The 20675-nt window shown below is 31.4% G+C and overlaps 2 protein-coding genes across 2 annotated transcripts; one reads left to right on the top strand and one right to left on the bottom strand.

Annotated features, from left to right (window-relative positions):
- Positions 1-1826: 1826 nt before the first annotated feature.
- Positions 1827-5805, bottom strand: LOC100242279 (upstream activation factor subunit spp27). The gene is made up of 2 exons (XM_002272111.5): positions 5404-5805; positions 1827-2231 (listed from the first exon to the last, which is right to left on the bottom strand). The coding sequence occupies exons 1-2, from the start codon at positions 5719-5721 to the stop codon at positions 2112-2114; spliced, it is 438 nt and encodes a 145-aa protein (XP_002272147.1). The 5' UTR covers positions 5722-5805; the 3' UTR covers positions 1827-2111.
- An 11216-nt stretch (positions 5806-17021) lies between these two features.
- On the top strand, positions 17022-18522 carry LOC100252521 (classical arabinogalactan protein 9). The gene is made up of 2 exons (XM_002272000.5): positions 17022-17713; positions 18215-18522. Exons 1-2 carry the CDS (start codon positions 17126-17128, stop codon positions 18293-18295), a joined length of 669 nt encoding a protein of 222 aa, XP_002272036.4. The 5' UTR covers positions 17022-17125; the 3' UTR covers positions 18296-18522.
- Positions 18523-20675: the final 2153 nt, after the last annotated feature.

Here is a 20675-nt window from a genome sequence, read left to right as displayed (position 1 = left end):
GTGAGCATCGATTGTAGATGAATCTACCTTGTAATTGGATGTGATCGTGCATCATCCCTATTTCTCGAATTTAGCCTTAACTCCATCCGAGGTTGTTGACTCCAAATGTCCATTTGCTCATGAGAAGAGGACGTTGGAAGCTAGTGGTTGGTTTTTTAGTTGGAGCTTCCAAACCTTATTTCCTTGGGTCTTTAATCAAACGGTCCCATGAGGGCTTCTTGTGCTCATGGCACTATTTGTCCCTTCATGACATGGTTGGATAAAAGCTTGTCGGAAATGGATATAAAATGGCACCCACTTAGGATAGCAATGGTGTTCGAATACCCATTCCATTTGAAATTTAAATCAATGAGCTGTGGATGAGTTTGAATTTTTTTTAGAACGATAGATAAAAGATGGGTTTTGGTATTGTTTTATCCTACTCCACCTCAATTATATATAAATTAAATTTAAAAATGAATTTAATTTAAATTTTTAATTTTTTATTATATATATATATAAAATAAGTACTTGTCAATCAAATAAATTATAATATTTTAATTATTTAAAAAAACTATTTATTTTAATATAATTAAAAAATGTAAAAAATTTCAAAAATAAGTTAAACATGATGAAGCATGATGGATATCAGTACAGGAAATTCCCATATTTGTCTCGTCTGTTTTAATGAGACGATGATAAAAATTCTTTTGAATTAATGAGACAGGATTTAAATAAAAAGATAGAATTAATGAGACAGGATTTAAATAAAAAAATAGAAATTAAGATATAAATTATTTGAATTAACGGGATAAGACTAGATCGCCCAAAAGAGATGTGAAGGGATTTTATTGATCAAACAAATAATGAGCTAAATCATCTCGCCATTTTATGACGAGTGCAATTTTTAGTCTCATTTTTTGAGAATAAGTCCCACATACTCTTTTTTTCAAATTTTCCCTCTAATTTAAGGTTATGTCTTACTTTTTTGTTAAAACACAAATGGTTAAGAAAAGTAATTTTCTTATCAATATATATATATATATATATATATATATATATATATAAAATTAAAATTTACATATTTTAAAATTATTTAATCTTTATATAAATAAATAAAATAAGTTTGAAATAAAATTTTAAAAAAAAACTTATTTATTAAATTTAAATCTATTTTTTATTTTCTTTAAATTTTTCTTTCCTCAAGCATTTTCTTTCTTTATACATTTTCCTATTTTCTTTCCAAACATAGGCCAGTGATAACCCTTGTGGTTGCACTGGGCTGAACTCCGACATCAGGCAACACCGGCAATGAATATTCATAATTCATAAATGTTCCTGGACCTTAACCAATATCACATGCATGCGTTCCGGCAGCTAAAACCACAATCATTGTTCTGAAAATTAGCATAATAAAAAGGCATTCTGGTTCCTCTGATGCAAACCCTCCACAAAATTCTCCATCCTGCATCAAGACTAGGATGATGATGGCTTAAACAAAACCCACTCAACAATCTAAGAATGAAGACACAAAATGCCTTATTCCACACCACATTCCCTCATTCACAGTGAAAAAAGAAACAGCAATTGGGCGAAAGCCACACTCCCCACTCAAATGAGACAGGGAAATTTCTCCTCCCAAATATATGCTTTTACTACAAATTGCAATGCAAACTTCTTAGGGAAAAATGCCAGTCAATCAGGGCTTTGATGCACATTTTAGGTTTTATGCAGATTCCCCACTGGGCTTAGGGGCAGGCCGAATGTTTTAACTAAAACACTCCTGCTTGCACACCTGCAGAAAAGGTTAAACAGAAAGAACCATTGCACACCTTAAGCACACAAGATTCCAGCAAAAGCTCAAGATATTAACTAAAATTAAAAAAATTGGGCTGGGCGTCTGAAAATATTGCATTAGATAGCCTGCATAATCCTAGAAACAGACCCACTCAACAAAACCAAAAAAGCCAGTTACTATATGCAGGTTCCAGAACTGAAGATTAAGTACTAAGTCGCATAAAGCGCTCCCACTTCTATTGAGTGATATCACCAACTCAACAGAGAGCCCTTGTGCAAAATTTGCTTCATAGCTGGTTTTCTAGTTCTAAATCCATCCTCTTGCAGATTGAGTTTCACTTAAGAAAGTGTGGATTAATCAACCCTGCAATCTCAAGAAAACCAACGCGGTCCTTCCCTGCAAATATACTCTTCAGTTTCTCATCACAGACTATAATCTTCTTGTTTTCAGGATCCTAGCAGGGAAAAGGACAAACCACGTCAGAACCAAATTATAGATGAATACATAAATAGCATAACTAAATTCCAGCCACAATCTACACACACAAATGCAAAATTGAACAGGGAGGGGTAGAGAAAGGCAAACTAAAGGTACAACTGTCCAACTAAAATGTAGCCCCACAAGAATCAAAATGTGATCTAAACCCACCTATAATATAACTGCATAACCCTCATACATTAGTCAAATAGAAGGGTAAAACAAAAAATTTTAGTCGCATTAAAGGGTTAATATTTATACAGGTGGGTGAGTTCTTTAGAGAAGGGGTAATGCAAAGCAAGCTGCCCCACATTATATATGAACAGCTTGGAACACCAAGTGCAGAAGTCACCCCTCATCCGATATCTTATCTGTGTCAAATATTGCCTTTGTAAATAGTTGATTGGCAAGTCCAAATTAATTGGGAAAAAAGCTTTGCTGGGTTGAGTTATGCTATAAATGTGCTAAGATATCCTTTGTCAGTTTGATCAAAAGCCACATCGTTTTCATTTTTAACATTTAAGAAGTCTATCCAAATAAAACACAAAAAATAATAATTAAGGCAAAACACCATATCAGGCTTCCCTCACACTGACCACTTTGAAAGATCCAAACATTATCCACAAAATAAAAACAAACAAATTGAATCCCAACAAAGAAAACTTTACACTGGCTCTTGAAGAAATATATCCATAAATATTATTCATATATCAACACCGAAATGACACAGCAGATGTGAGGAAAGAAAGAACAAGAATAACACCAAAATGACAGTGACAGAATTGGATTTAAATCAACAAATAAGGTACATGAGAACAGTAGCACAATGGAAAAGGATAAACAATAAGTCAATATATCATAGTTTTAAAAGGCGCAAGACACACCTAAGGGGTAAAAGTCTCCTATAGCTCAGGCGCAAGGCGCAACACAAGACGCGCGTCTAAGTGAAGTGAAATGTGACCTGGGATGCATATCAATCCTATAAAATATTATTCAAAATCTAATCCAATCAATAAAAAATTTAAGATTCCAAACATTTAAAAGAAGCATTCAATAAAAAAAAAATAATGAAATTATACAAGTTTCAATATACAACTAGAAATTTCAAAAATAAAAGCATTTAAAAAGGAAGAGTAAAATCGATAAGGCACGCCCCTTCAATAAGGCGCATATCTTGGCAAGCGAGGCACTATAACTACGAAGTGGTTGCCCCTTGAGCTTAGTCACACTTAAAGCACGCCTTTTAAAACTATGCAATATATATAAGCAATGAGCTTTTCCAACAGGTTGTTGCTTGGTGCTAGAGGAAATCGGATTAAGAAATTATTCCAAAGAAGTAACACTGAACATTAATGTATCAGAAAGCAAGATTTTGTTAATAGTCTATTATAAGATTTGTAATAGGCCAAAATAAAGGAAAGCAGTTTCATTTTCTCTCAGGGTGCAGAAGGATGCTAATGTCAAAGTAAGGATGAATAATTACATCTTATATCATGCAAATGCTTCAACAGCAGAGCATATCAACAAATATCTCCTCCAACTACCCAGCAACATCAATACCCTATTTTCCATTATTTCATTTTTTTGACAAAATAAAAATAGCTCCCTTATGCATGCAAGTAACCAGGAATTGCATTTAACGTCGTGTATATGGAAAAGGCAAATGAAACAACCAACACATGCATTTAAGGTAGTGGTGTATACAAACAAACAGGCATGACACAACCATGTCCAAATACAGAAACATTCCAAAAAAAAACCTATATTAATATTGACATTAACACATCTAAAAACCCAAATCATCAAACTATGGTGGAGCAATAACTGAACCCATGGTCTCATATATACAAATACATATGCATTTAAGGTTATATGCGTATACAAACAAACAGGCAATCATATCCAAATACAGAAACATTAAAAAAAAAACTATATTAATATCAATATTAACACATCAAACTAAGGTAGAGCAATAACAAAACCCAGAATCTCATAGATACTTTCCGAAAACAGAAACATCAGACAAAGGACAAATAAACTACCTAAATCTCAATATAACCAAGCTCAGGAGCAGCATCTAAGAAGCAACAAAAAAACCTCATCTCAATACCAAAACATTAAGAAAAACTAAAAAACACTTCAAAAAAACAAATTACAATCAAATCTATTCCTAAAAATAGCAAAACTCCCATTACATCTATATCATTATACCTTACCCTGTTCAATCCAATTACAAATACATATAAATTGAATAGCATCAAACTCATCTATTGAAGTAATCAAAACCACATACCATGGCCTTGCCAAAATGAAAAAACACCCCAAAGAAACAGCATATAAACCCAACTAAAACCCATTGAAACCAACCTCAGTTCTAGCCATTTAAAGCCCACATTTCATCTACAAGAATAAAGCTTCATCAGTTCATCCATCTCAATATATAAATCCATGTATAAACTTAATGGAAACTCCATTCTATTGACAATACCTCCATAAAACAAAACCTATTCCGACCATAAAAAGTAAAGCCTTCCAATAACGAGACAGAAGCAAATCAGTCCCAGTAATGTCAAAACCAACATTTAATCTGCAAAATACAACCTTATCCAAACATAAGAAGGTACAAAAACAACTACTCCCAAATACCATCTAAACTCAAGAGGACCAAACCAATTTCCACTCATAACGAAAACCCACAACTTGACTATACCCACATTGCCTTACAGATTCCAGGCCACAGGCAACACAAAAACCAATCTCAAAACCCAAGAGAACCAAAATCAGGTATAGCAATAACAAAAGCACATTCCAATCGCACCAAAACACAGCCTTATCCAAATATAGGAGCACCGTATAAACCCCATCCAAATCCCCAATGAAACTAAACTCAGCAAAAATAAAAACAGAACCCGCATTTAATCTACACCAACATGGCTTTATCCAAATATAGTTCTTAAAAAACACTGAATAAAATATGTAGGAACATACAAAAACCCCAAGAAAACCGAACTCAGAAAGGGCAACAGAAGCAAAATAAGACAAACATAACCTTATCCATACATAAAACCCATCTAAAACCCCATTCAACAATAACACAGTTTCACAGATAAACCATTGCTCAAAAAGATAAAAGGATTTATGGACAAGACCTGAAGATTGTGTTGCTTGATATAAGCCCAAATCTGCTTCAGCGCTTGGGTCCGAGGAATCTCGGGGACGCCGAGAAAGTCTTGCATTTCCGGCGAAATCCGGCGGGGCTTCATGATGCCTCGAGGCTCCCGCTTGCCGGTGGCCGCAGCCGGCGGCTTCGACGCGGCAGCCGAGGTTACGGTTCGCACCAGGCGCAGGTTAGTATGAGGAGAAGGAGGCGGAAGGTGCCGGAGTGATGTCAAGGACAACGCAGACTTAGAAAACGACGCCGTTTCGCCGGAGAAGAAGGTAGAGATAACCCCCAAAGACATCGCCATTTTCTCTCTCGAGAGCTCTTAGTACCACCGGCTTCCCTTGTTATCCTCTTAACAAAAATGGAATATGTGGGGGCTTCCAGGCTTAGTATGATATATTCTCCCTTATGAAATTATGTAAATACCCTTTCCTATTAGATTTCGAAAAAATGCCATGGTTCCTGCATTGGAGGGAACAAAATCATAATGTCCCCCTACTTGGGCTTTTTAGTTAAAAACAAAAAAAAATAGGGAGACATGAAATTATTTATTTAAATTAGGAATATTCTCCCATCTTTTTATATAATAATTAGGAATATTAATTTATTATTTATAATTAAAAAATGAATTGAAAAAAAAAAATAGTAGTATTTTTTACCTTTTTGACTCATGGCAATGATTTTTTTTCTATATTAAATTATTAATTTATAAATGCAAATTATTTTAAAAATTAAAAATGTGTTTAAAAAAAGGAGAAATAAAATTATTTATTTAAAAAATGAAAATAGAAGAGAGAGTAATTTACAAAATTTACCATTTACCACAAGTGGACCACAAAGGAAGGCAGAATTATCGCCGGGGTGGATATGGAAGATTCTCTTGCCATCATTGGATGTGTAAAATGAAATCTGGGCCCTTCATTTTAATTATTTTTATTTAATTTTTTATTGATTTTTGATAACCAATGTGATTCAATACCTATCACATTATTTCACATTGTCACCTTTTATTTCTCTTGGACGGTTTTGCCTTGCGGCCCTTGCCCTCCATTTCAATTTTTTTGTTACATTTTTACAGATGTCAATATCCTATTTGATGATAGGTGGAGGCATGATACCGAAAAGTTGATTTTTCGTATTATAGTCTGACCCGTAAAATAGGGAGGCCAATATGATTCAATACCTATCACATTATTTCGTATTATTATTTTTTATTTCTTTAAGGTATTTTTGCTTTACTTTTTAAGATTGCGTGTAGTAGTAATTTTTGAAATCATTTTTAACACTTGAAAATTTATATTATTCAAGTATTTAAAAAAACTAAAAATATTTTTTAAAACCATTACCAAACACATTATAAATCTCTTGTAAATATTATTTTTGAGGACTATATGTTATTTTATATCATTTTTTAAAAGTGGTTTTTTTGAAATTTTGTATTAAAATAATATTATTTTTAAAAGAATATTATCAAAAATTAATTTTTTAAAAATAAATACAAAAATACAACATTTTTTACTATACCGAATATTAATCTCCTTTTTCCGTTATATTTTTCCATTAAACTCATCTTTTTAATAAATGAGTAATTTTATTTTTTATTTTTTGCGTATTTTTAAAAGACGAATTCCAAGTGGAATTCAATTTGGTAGAACGGTTCTAATCTTCAATATATTAATAGAAACTATATTTGTGGGTTAACGACCTGATGACCATAAGGCCCAAGAGCGGCCCATGGTCTCTGTTTTCTTCTTTTGTCTATTATTTGGTTGGGCTGACCCAACCTAATGTCCAACACGACTTTTTAGTGGGTTTGGATCATGAATTGTAATGACAAATTTTCGATCCAGTTTTGCCTGACTTCAAATCCAAGCCAACGAATTGTTCGGACAACCCTAATCAACTCAAATCTAATTTATTAGGTTCCGTTGAGCAATGATTTTATGAAGCCTCTTTAGTTTAAAAAGTGTCTTTAAAAAACAAAGTCAAAAATTTTAAATGTATTTTTAAAAATTATTTATAATATTAAAAATAATTATTGTTTTTTAATAAATGCTTAATAAGTGGTTTTCATAAAAATATTTTTACTAATAATAGTACGAGCTAAAATACTGTCAAACATTCTTTTAGTATTTTTATAATTATACATATATTTTAATAGTTTAGAAGAAAAATTAGCTTTTGGCTCGAGTTTGATCACCAACTTCCAAATTCCACTCAAAATGGTTTTTTTTTAAATTAAATATTTATTTTTTAAAGATAAAAATTGGAATATGTTTATTCTTACTCATTTTTAACTGTAAATTACTTCCTTTTTCTAAATCATAAAAATAAAATTTGCAAACTGTTGATACCTCGCGTCTTTGATGATCCACGTAGTTGCCAGATGGATGGACGCGTGATTTCAACTTATAAAGGTTCTTGATCCAGTCGTTATACCTGCAAGAAGGCATCCGGATAGGGTGTCCGGACGCACCCTCCGATGGTTTTGTTAGCCATGGTCAGAGAGAGGAATATAAATCAGTTGGCCTTTTACCAGGTATTAGGAGGTTACCAGGGGGATCCCCTTCTTCTTCGTGCGAAGATGTATATATACAGCTTCAGGGGTACTATTCCTCTCATTAATGGCGAGGAGATATTTTATGTTTGTCATGATGACATTCGGAGGCAGCATGGTCATCGCCACCCTACTGGCGGCTGTCAGAAATCGTGGTAGGTGATGCTGCTGTCTAGAGATCGTGGGAAGCGATCATGTAAAATGATCGTGGGAAGTGACTTGTTGTCACCTCAACCCGTCCTTTCACTCTGCAGGTGATGGGACGTGGGTCATGGCTGGTTGTCGTGATAGCATATAAGACTCGCTTTACCTTAATTGATGATCCGGACGATTATATCCGGATGGCTCATGCTAATTGCCCGGATGTGTTGTGGAGCGGATGCATTGTGAAGGTTGTCCGGATGTCTGTGTTTTGTCAGCGACGTTTGCTCTTCCTTGGATAGGAGAAGTTGAAACGTCGTTTGCCTTCCCTTGAGGCGGTCCGGATAGGAGAGTTGCATCGTGCTTATCCTTTAGGGGAATCCGGATGGTCATGGTCCGGATGATGATGGTCCGGCTGGTGACACGTGCCACGTGTTTCCCAGAGGGAGGGGTCCCTACACAAACCATAATGTACAGGGAATATGGTTGAATCGGTTATTGTTTATTTAACCAAATACTGTTCACTTAATTGATTAATGTTCACTTAATGTGAATATATTGGAAATGAAAAAATTAATATATTTTAAAATTATTAAATGAAATATGTATAATATTTAAATTTAAATATATTCAAAATGAGCGAAAATTTAATTATTTAATTTTAACTAATTTTATAATTTTAGAAAACATTATATTATTTTTATTTAATATTATAAATTTTTTTAGAAACAATGTACATTTTTTTATTATTTTCACCTAATGGTGCCCATGTGCTTTGCTTAGCTTGAAGTTCATGAAGAACCACCAAGACCAAGCGACTATTGGTCGATTTATGAAAACTATTTGATCCTTAAAAGAAGAGTTTTTTTATTATACTTTATTCTTAAACTTGTATTGTCATGCTCCAAAACCCACTCTAAGGGCATAACAGTCATTTCATGTTTAAAGACAAAAGGTTCAAAGTGAAAACGATACAAACTTTCATCTTATAACTAAAAATTTCTAATTACCAAATTGGTATTCAGATGAGTAAAATAAATAAATTATAAAATCTCTATATATCAATTTTAAAAACTTACATATAAAACCAAGTGTTATTACCCAAATAACTCCAAACTCAAATAATTCAAATGGAAAATAAATTTTAACATCGAAACAATGTCCAAAATAAAGAAAGTTTTGACAGATGTGTTAACAAACCAATTTCTCCTCCTAATTGTCACTCCTCGCCTGAACTGAAGATACTTGAAAAATTATCAACAAAGGGGGATGAACTCAAAGCCCAATAAAGAACATTAACACAGTTTCATGGATCAAATATTTTCAATTATTCTTATAAACATGAGATATAACATGTACTCTATTTATAAAACTTTTGAGTTAAACATACTAATACATTTAAATTGTTCAACCAAACATTTTCATATATATCAAAATCATTTTATATCCATTTCAAATCAAATACATTTCAATTATTTTCACTTTAGTTATCAAATAACAAATAATGTCTAATTAAGTGAGACTTTACAAATGAGTGACTAACCTCAAATGTTCATTTTTAAGGTGGATGAAACCAAATACTATTAGTACTAGTAACTTCTAACCAAACCCCTAGAGGTTGGAGTCCAAATTAATTACACTCCCCACCATGAAAATGTAAATGTCAATTATTATATCCCGTTAATAAGAGTCAAACAAATTAGAGTCAAATTTTTTTGTTTTATTCATTCAACTTACAAAAGCAGAATATTATATCTCCATAATTTTCATTTTTCATAAACAAAGAAAATGTTCAAACATATTTTTCATATAAAACAAATATTTGATTCATGCATATAAATAAAAATAACATTTTTATATATTTCAAAATACAATATAAAAGAAAATTATTTCTTTTTACAAAATCTGCATTAATTTCCCTTATCTTAAAAGAAGTCTTCAAAAACTTTGAAGAAAAATAATTTTGAAAAATCTACTATTCACCTAACAAAGTATAAGATAAATAATTATGACTATTTATCTAAAATTATAGGTTTGATAGTCCTAAAATTTTAGACATTCAAATTATTGTTTTTAATTATAAAAGATAATTTAATCTATTTCTATTTTACAAGAATTAATAAATTTATAATTCATATAAAATTTAAATTTTATTTTTAATTTATTTATAATTTAATTAAACTATAATTTATTTCATTAATTAAATTATATGTTATTTATTAACTTAATATTTATCATTAATCTACTTATAATATTATAAACTTGACTAATTTGTATTTCACCTCGTTTTATTTATACATAATTTATTCTACTTTCATATTTTCCAAACACAACTACCATAACAACACTTACACAACTACCAGTATAATATATATAAATATATATATTATCCACCACACTCACATGGTCCACGCATAATGCATGTCTTCATTATTATTATTATTATTATTATTATTTTCATCATTCTTCACACGCACGCATTCTTCTTCTTTTCTTTTCTTTTCTTTTCCTTTTTTATTCTTTTTAAACCTGTTTATTATTATTATACTCTTCTATAAATCACTTGATACATTGAAATCATATAATTTTTTTTTCTTCCTAATATTTTTCAATCCCTTAAGCGACATATAATCATATATTGATTTACACATTTAATTTTTGAAATTCCATTGCTTAGATCTATTCATCTAAGAAAATTTTGAATTTTCTTATTTTCATCAATGGAACAACTTATATTCATAATTTTAATATTTTAACCTAAAAAATTTAAATAAATTAACTCTAGCCTAAATCAAAATCTTCCAAATAATTTTTTTTTCATCTAAAAACTTAAGAATCCAACAATAAATCAACGAATAATCTTCAATTTCCAATATTTTGATATTAAAAAGGATTAAATAAACTAACCTTAATTTTAATTGAATTTTTGTTTTCAAATAATATCTAGCATGTTCAAAACTAACTAACAAATATAATATATTAATTTAGAGTTGAAATTTTGCCTAAAAAAAATTTGAACTTCAAACTTTGAACCTCTAAACCTTCAGCCCTAGATATCCAATTCTCTAATTTTGGTTAATAAGGTTTTCTGAATAAAAAAGGCAAGAAAAAAATAATTTATACCTAGGATTATTAATTGTAAAATGACTCTTTTACCTTTAATGAGTTTATTTAATTAATTAATTACTTTATAATTTACTATTTTACCCCTATAGTTAATTTTGGGGTGTTACATGTGTTTCATCTTAATGAACCTAAACCCTAATTTGTTTGAATCCATTTGTCCCAAAATTGGGATCTAAGATCGTATTCTTTTTTAATTTGTAATCCTTGTGAGGTTTGTCAAATATGGGGTCACTTTGGGAGTTTAAGAGTATTGTGATATCTTCAAAAGGTTCATAAGAACCATAATCTAATTGTGAAATTTAGAGACTTTGTCTTTAACAATTTTGTTGTGAGAGTTCATTGGAATGAAAATATAAGTACAAAGAATTTGGAGATTTGTTATTTAAAAGCATTGAATTAGTGAAATCATCAACACAATCGAAGCTCGAAGAGAGTAGATAGTGTTTGATCCAAGGAAAACTAAAAACTTGTTTCTCATATTTATTAAATTTGCTTTACATTCACTAAACATGTTTCTAGATTTGCAAGGTTTCCATAAGATTTTATAGGTGATTTTCACATGCGTCAATCTTCTTGCTATTCATATCCCTCATGTTGTGAATTGATCAAAATAGTTAGTAATTATTTTAAAATTTGAATAATGAGCTTTAAGAATGAAGACTACTTATTTACCTCCCTCAAGATAGTTTCACAAATCAATCAAATCAAATTAAAGGAATTTCAAATTTTATTGTTTGTTTATTACTCTTAATTTATTTAATTCAATTGCAAGTTTAAGGAAGATCACACATGAATAGGGGTGAAATTTAGACGAGTTAAGCAAATTAGAAGGCTAGCCACGGCCAAATCCATCGATAATGGAATATCTTAGTAAATAAAACATCTATTAATCACTAATCTAATATAAATGGCAACTCTACATTCAAATTTTCAATATTTTAGTAATTAAAGGTGTTGAACTACCAACTTTTCTAAAAGCTTAAACTTGTAAAATTTTGGTTTAATATGCATATTAGACTTTTTTAAAACCTAAAAACAATTGATGTCAAAAGATACCTTAACTTTATATTCGAACGTAAGAGGAGTTGATAGACGCGATTAACCCTCCAATTTGTCAAATAATCTCCCCTTATGACACCCCCTCAGGGATTCGAACCCACGACTTCGGCTCTAATACCATGTTGAACTACCAATTTTCCTAAAAGTTTAAACTTTCAGGATTTGAGTTCAACATATATATATACTTCTTGACAAATGGAATATAAACTCGTTGCTTTAATAGAATTAAATATAATAAAAGTTCAAAGTTCTCTGATTATCCTTTTCATATTTTTTTCATATTTGTGACAAAAATAATAAAAATATCCATTTGGCCAATCTTTCCCTCAAGAGTTTCCATTTATATAATAACAAAAATTAAAATAAGCTTATTCAAACAAAATACGATAAAAATGTTTTTAATTTAGTAACAATTTACCTATCATACACATGAATCTAGAAAAACAGTTCATCTTCCTTGTGTTGGTGGAGGATTCCGTAGGCCCTAAGTCCATCATCCTAGCCAACAACCTCAGAAACCACCAAGAGGGTCATGAATCATGCAACAACACTCAAACAGTTGGCATGTCTGCACCCAAAGGTAACATCATGCCACCCACTCTAAGCCACATTATATGGCAGTTTACATTTATCAATCCTAGCATGTCCCTTTTACATAAAATCAAAAACTTTTATTTCATGTCAAATCGCATAGTCCATTGTCACGCAACATGTGAGTATTAAGTTATAACCATCTAACTAAGCATGTAAGAATATGAATATTTCGTTTGACTTTCTCCTGTGACGGCCTAACTAAGTAACTTGTGACATAAAACACCAATTAAATAACGTGTCTTGAGTATGATTACAAGTTAAGTTTGATCCCACCATAACCGAATTCGATTTGAAAATTGGTTTGTTTTTCTGGTAATCATCTTTTTACCATGGTGGATAGTAATCTCCATTGATAGAGATTCTTGATGTTCACCCAAAAATAATTTTTTTGGAATAATTGATTTAATAAAAATGGGAAGAAGAAAGAGAAAATGAATGACAATTTGACATGTTAAGAAATGATTTAATCATTTTTTGTTTTAATAAAAAAATATATGAAAACAAAGTCAAATATAATTTAAATTAATTAAAAAATTAAATATATTTTTATTTTAATTTAATTTTTTGTTTTTGTTTTTTTTTCTGTTCTTTCAAACATAGTCTTGAGTCATATTTAATTTTTCTATTAAAAAAATAGGAAAATAAAAAAGTTATTAATTTTTTTTCAAATTTTCTTACAATATAATTTTTACATTTAAATATTAGATTAGTGAGTATGGCCTAGTTTTTTAAAATCATTTTCATTCCTATATTTTTTTAAAAAAATCAATAAATATCTTCATTAAGGATGCTCCTAATTTATTTATTTTTGTGTCGAAGTGGGCAGACAATAAAAAATGTTTTAAGCTTTTTTAAAGCTTATATTCAATGTGGTCTTTTTTCCGTCATCACATCATCCTTCTATAAAAATAAAGTTTCAATTGAAAATTGAGGTTTCAATTTTAAAATATAGTTATAATTATTATTTGGGGTTTTATTTTTTAATTAAAGTTTTTGTTAATAATTAAGACTTCAATTTAACTTTTAAAAAATATGTTTTTAATGATATAACTACTATCCGATAATAAAAAAGTTATTTTAAATATAAATTTGATAAAGCAGTTTAATTTTTTTTTTCTTTTACATAAAAGAGCTATTTTGACCAAAACTCCATAAAAGTAGCCAAATCATCAGGAAAATCATAATAAAACTTTAGAAAAGAAAAAAAAAACAAAAGGTAAAAATAAAATAATAATAATTGAGGGAAAAATATAAAAGCATGTGAGGATGATAGGATGTAACATCATTTAAATCAGGGAAAAAAATGACCGTTAAACCAACAAAGGGCCCATTTCTTTTGGTATACGTTGCAGGGGGGACCACTCCTTTTTGAATTAGCTGTCCCCAACACATTATTCCCATCATCCATTCATCCTTCCTCATTAATGAGGCTTTCCCCCCTTAATTTTTTTTTTTAATTTTTAATTTTTAATTATTATAATATCAGTAATATTATATATTCTATTTCATTTTTTTTTTATATATTTTTTTATGAGACACGGTGTATAATTAGTATTCTAAATTGTATTTTGGAAAAATGGGTCCATAGAAGAATTAGCAGTTACGAAATCATGAGCATCACTTTTCTAAGATCATTTGATGGACGTTTGTTTGAAGAAAAGAAAAATCATTAATTTTCCCCTTTCTTAAAAAAATATTATAACAATTCTTTTCTTACTTTAGATTAAGATATCCTCAACCCCATCATATATGATTAAAGCATAATCATGCAATATGATTCTTTTCAACAACCTCCATTATTCCTTCCAACCAAGCTCCTTTAAATGTTCCTTTTAAGTAATTATTGTTTCCCTTCCATTTCTTCAAATATTAAATAATAAAATATTTTCTATTCTCTAAAAAACAAAAACACTTTTTGATAATGGAAAATTATTTTTTATTTTTTATTTTTAAGAATAGAAAACAAAATATTTTTAGAGAATATTTTTTATTATTTTCGCTTGTTCTATGAAGGCTTGTTTAAAAAAATAATTATACGAAGATATAGAATGATTATTTTTAGAATATGTTTAAAAATATTAAAAATAGGTTAAAAATATTTTAAGTTTCAAAACAAAATGTTTAATAACTGCTTTTAAAAAGAGTTCTTAAAAACAATTTTGAGAGCAGTTTTTTAAATTTGTTCTATGATATTTTGTAAAATGAAAATGTTCAAGAACTTAAAATATTTTTCACCTATTTTTAATAGTTTTAAAAATAAATTTTATATTTACTGTTTTATTTTTAATAATTTATATATTTATATAATCATTTCTTAAAACTGTTATAAAAAAGTAAATAAAAATAATTGAAAATAACTAAAATATATTATTTAAAAACACCATATTTTTTATTATTAATAATAAAAAATAAAAAACAGTTTTTTAGTTATAAAACGTTTTCTTGTTCTTTTATTCTTGAGAATAAAAACTCTTATATAAAAGAGTTGTAAAACTAATCATTTCCTTTTACAAAATATCATAAAATTATTTTTAAAAATTATTTTTTAAAATTGTTTTAAAAAATAGTTATATAAAGGAATAGGTTTTTTTTTTTGAAAAAGTGTTCCAAAAACCGTTTTAAAATATAATTTTTGATAATCATTTTTTAATAACGTTGTTAAAACAGGGTAAAAGCTGCACGAGGCCTCAGACATTATTAAATTATTTTTTTATGTTTTGGAATGTATTTTAAAAATAATTATTATATATAATATTTTATTTATAATATTTTTTATATTTATATAATTATTTTTAAAAATAAGTAAGAAAATAGAAAAAAATGAAAATAAAAAAATGTTTTTTTAAAATATTATATTTTTTATTTTTAATAATAAAAAATAATTTTTTATTTTCTAATTATCAAGTTATTTTATTTTGCTGAATACAATAATAATTTTTAAAAACATATTCCTAATTTAAAATATATATATATATATATATGTCCCCTGGGCATAAAGCATTTGAAATTTTATTTATTTTTGATAAATTAGTACAAAAGCAGGTGTAGCTAGGAAGGACAATTACTACAGAAGCCCAGCCTATCGACGACTTGGGAAGACCTAAAAACAGAATTGGTTTTGAAGCAAAGGCATGATTCTAATTTCCACTGACCCGTCACTTCTACGCTCACGTGACCCACTAGGAACCTGACACGTGAGCTAGTTCCAATCATCACTCTTTTGCTCCTGGGCCCACCACAGAACCAAGCCATTATCCCAGGACTCCGTTGCCACTCTAGCTTTTCTCTTTTTCCCTTTTTCGTTTTCATTTTTTTCCTTCTTCCGTGTCCTCAAAAATTTTCTCTCCATGGAAGTTCTGGCTTACAGCACAGAGATTTGGCTTGAAAGGCACACATCTCGGCGTAACAACAGCAGACGACCTAGGGCCCACCCACAGTTAGGTGATATGAACACCAGCTATATTTGGGTTCATTTCCAGCCTGGACCCACCGCCTAATAATCCAATCCACCCAATTCTTAATGGTCATACTTAAAGCCCATTACTTGTGTACTTACTTTTCTAGCCTACTGGTTGTTGGCTCGTCTTCAAACTCCATTCCACCATGCCCCTTAATTTTCGTGTACTATTCAGACTACATTTCAGTCTAATTTAATTTAATTTAATTTATAGTTGATAGATCTTAATAAACTTAATGTGACTTATTTGCAGGTAAACTTTTATTTTGACTTAAAGTCATTGCAAATAGCGTTTTTGAAGGAGCCACTCAGTTATTAGTTATTACTCACGAGTGAAAAACAAAGAATATGTAGACAGACTCCTATGTGGTAGTATTAGAGTTACTTTAATTAAGTATCAAATTTGAACTTACTGTTTAACATTTTTAAGTGGGCAGACAAAATAAAATGATTAAAATAGTTTAAACAGAGGACAAAATAATTGGAGGAGGTGGCAGATGACGTGGCATACAGATGGATAAAATTGTCCCAAAATATCACATGCACAGGGGACCCGCTTGACAGACTGTGATGGTGAGGAGAAAGAGCGGTGAAGATTTGTTCGGTAGCGCCAGGTGGCACTTCCATGTGGCCGGTTTCATCGGAACCCCGCAACACCCTCATACAAACTGCCTATTTATAATCTCCATTCTCCACTTCTCTCTCTGTCTCACTCCCTCTGCTTGCAGTCCCATTGTGCATAGGATTGGGTGTCAGTGTGCGCAGCTTAACACGATGGATTGCAAGAGTTTGCTTGTTCTTGGATTGGTCTGCATTGTCTTCGCCGGCGTTGGAGGTCAGGCTCCCGCTGGAGGGCCCACCGCCACTCCAGCTCCTCCTACCCCCACAACTCCCGCCGCGTCACCACCAACTGCTGTTACATCTCCTCCCGCCTCGTCTCCTCCTCCGGTATCAGCCCCGCCACCGGCTACTCCTCCGCCTGCCACTCCACCACCGGCCACTCCACCCCCAGCCACTCCACCACCGGCCACTCCTCCACCAGCCACTCCTCCACCAGCAACCCCTCCACCAGCAACACCTCCACCGGCCACCCCTCCGCCCGCCACTCCTCCACCGGCTACTCCACCACCGGCCACTCCCCCACCGGCCACTCCTCCACCTGCAACTCCTCCTCCCGCAACTCCTCCACCGGCTCCTCTCGCCTCTCCACCAGCAGCGGTTCCAGCGCCAGCTCCAAGCACAAAAGTGAAATCTCCGGCCTTGGCTCCATCGCCACTTACGAACAGCCCGCCGGCACCACCAGCGGAGGCGCCTGGACCGATCTCAGGCGGAATCTCACCAGCACCAGCTGCGAACGATGTGGTAAGTCATTTCATTTTCACCTCGCGGCTCGATCGCGCGCCTAGTTACAATCCGATCCTTAGATCTAAGCTAGCCTAGTTCACATTTAACTGGTTTAAACTGCCACCTAGTTAGTGCGCACATTAGCAACACTCCACTTAGTTTTTCTAACATAAATCCGCAAGGTTCCACTGATCACAACTATGGCGTCTCGAGCCCCTCGACACGTGCATTGGTTGTGGAGCTGGTGTAAGCTTGACAGAGTCTGATAGGCGTGAGATCGCTGCAATTACACCTGATCACGACCATCAAACGCATCGGGAAAAGTGCCAAAACAAATCATAGTTAGGAGTAGACTAGGCCAGTAAAGCATTCCTTATGACAGCTAGCATTGAAGCAGGGGAACATCAGGCTCAGGATTCGAGTCCTTGGCTCTGCACATTTGTCCAGACGTGCCCAAACCCGATATGCTTTATATAAAGTTTATTTGACGTTTAATGATAGCTGTGTTGTACATTGCAGAATGGAGTGGAAAAGCTGTGGTCGATGAAGAAGGTGGCCGGGAGCTTGGCATTTGGACTGGCACTGAGCCTGGTGATCTAGAGAGATGTTCTCCTTCTCCGTTCCTTGTGAAATTCGTGTTATTTACTTCTTGATTTTAAATATTATGACTGGGGATGTCATTACGGGGTTGATGGGACATTTTATTACTACATTGAGTTGGATTCTTTGGGATATTTTTTAGGGAAGCTTTTGTATTTGAGGTTGAGGGGAGTTATTTTGAATTATTGCCATTGGGTTTATTAATTGGTGCCTATCATTACCCTCTCCTTTCTTTGCTTTCCCCCTTTCTTTTGCTTTCTTTCTTTCTTTCTTGTCTTTTAATTCAGAAACAGCACTTGGATTCTTGGTCCACCTATGTTCGTTCATGCCTCTCCATAATAATTTCAACTGAATTATTTGATCATGTAGGTAAAGCATTTCAATCATAGTATGGTAGGTTTGTAATGTGGTATTTGAAGCAATACCATATCATGTAACAAAAATACAAAAGCCCCTCCAAAGAGCTGTCATCTTTGCTTGGATGGTGAAGTCATAGTTTTGAATCCCAAGTTTTACCAATTCAGGGAAATCTTTGGCAAGCAGTTTGCAGTCTGCAGATGAAAATAGGAAAGAGTGAGGTGGAGGCCAAGATTCACAAATAGAAGTTAATCAATCCCATTAGCCCAAATTCCAATGAAAACCGCCCCACTTGACTGGTTTGTTTTATAGGCCCACAATTATTCTCTGGGAGCCCAATTTAGTTGTGATGATGTGGGCTTGGGCTCAGTCACCTTTTAGATGGTCCATGATTCATTGACCTACCATCATCACACAAACATGGGCTCATCACATAACATCCCTACAGGCCCAAAGTTTTCTACAAATAACATCAAGGATTAACAAACAATACTTTTGTGTTATAGGGTCCGTTTGGATTTGACTCTGAAGAGCTGAAAGTTATTTTTTGAACTCAATAGGAGCTTTTGTATGTGTTTTACTAATTTTATTCAAAGAGTTTATAATTTAAAATGAGTTCAAGATGGAAGTTAAAAAAATATTAGCTCTTGCCGGTTTATACAATAAATTATTTTATATTTAATAAAACTTTTAGGCTATATCTGGTTCCTAGAAAGTGCAAATAAAAGAAAAAAAAAATGTTAAAAGAAAATGGTTTGTTTATGTTTGGTTTCATGTAAAATATAAAAGAAAATTAAATATAATTAAAAGTAATTACAAATTTATGTAATTTTTAATTATTTAATCTTTATATAATGAAAATGAAGAAGTAAATGAATTTGAAAAAACATATAAAAATAATTTATTAACTTAAAAAAAAAAATTCTTTTTTTTTTTTTCGTATTTTTCTTCAAATTTTTTGGAAACCAAACATTGCCTTCGAATACCAATATCGTCTTTTGAAACTTATGACTTTGGATTCGACTTCAGCTTCCAGATAAAACAAAAAGTTGTTCCAAAAAAGTGGTGGATTTAAGGATTTAGAGCAATAATGATTTTAAAAAGTGTTTTTATCTAAAAAACATTTAAAAAAAAAAAAAATACTTGTTTGATAAAATTTAGAAAACACTTTTAAAATTAAAAAAAAAAAAATCATGTTAAGCCTTTTATAAAAAAAGGCTTGATAAATAATTCTCTTAAAAACACTTACAAAAAAAACTTTGAATTGAAACTCTGCCCACTGTATTCTTAAATTTGCTGCCTTTTACTAATAAATATTACAATGTATATCTTGGTCTTTTTAATTATATTTTTAAATAAAAAATATAACAGATCATGGTTCTGAATATTACGTACTATTCGATTTGTAGAATAAGCAATTCAAAAAAGCATTTTGAAAAATGAAATGTTTCTATTTGTAAATAAAACTTTAGAATAAATCCTGGTACTTTGAAGATTAGGTTATAGGCCTAAAGCCCACTAAAACTCAATTAGTCAAACCCTTATTGTATTGGTCAAACCTATAAAGCTAATATGAATGTATCAAGCATCAAATTATAATTTTCATTATGAACCGACCTTTTTGCTTATAGACTACATCATGTGGAGATCTAAAATTTCATAATCACAATCTTCAATTCAAATCTTTATAGGTTCTTTTCTTCTTCTTCTTCTTCTTTTTTTTTTTGGTTGGAAATATGTATGGGCTAATCCAATAGGGCCCCATTGTTCAGGGTGTTGAAAGTTAATATTTGGGCCTTGCAACACAACTTTACAGGCCCAAATCTTATTGGAATATGGTCCACAGAGAGATTTGAATGGAGTTAGGTGCCCACCTTGATGTGACTTGCTAACGATTTTAAATTAGGTATGGCCACATGGAATTGACTCAACCGAGACCTCCTCTCTTCATCTTTCTTTTAATCATCACTAGAATTTAATTTATCAAATTTAAAAAAAATCAAAGCCTTTTGAAAAGTGATTA

Source organism: Vitis vinifera, chromosome 3 (assembly GCF_030704535.1).
Source record: "Vitis vinifera cultivar Pinot Noir 40024 chromosome 3, ASM3070453v1".
Taxonomy (NCBI): domain Eukaryota; kingdom Viridiplantae; phylum Streptophyta; class Magnoliopsida; order Vitales; family Vitaceae; genus Vitis; species Vitis vinifera.
This window is presented reverse-complemented; position numbering and strand designations above follow the sequence as displayed.

Excerpts from the sequence above, each read along its gene's own strand:
- LOC100242279 (XM_002272111.5), bottom strand. The coding sequence starts at position 5,721 with ATGGCGATGTCTTTGGGGGTTATCTCTACCTTCTTCTCCGGCGAAACG. Across the intron at positions 2,232-5,403 it reads TCAAGCAACACAATCTTCAG|GATCCTGAAAACAAGAAGAT; the intron begins GTCTTGTCCATA and ends TTTCCCTGCTAG.
- LOC100252521 (XM_002272000.5), top strand. The coding sequence starts at position 17,126 with ATGGATTGCAAGAGTTTGCTTGTTCTTGGATTGGTCTGCATTGTCTTC. Across the intron at positions 17,714-18,214 it reads CACCAGCTGCGAACGATGTG|AATGGAGTGGAAAAGCTGTG; the intron begins GTAAGTCATTTC and ends TGTACATTGCAG.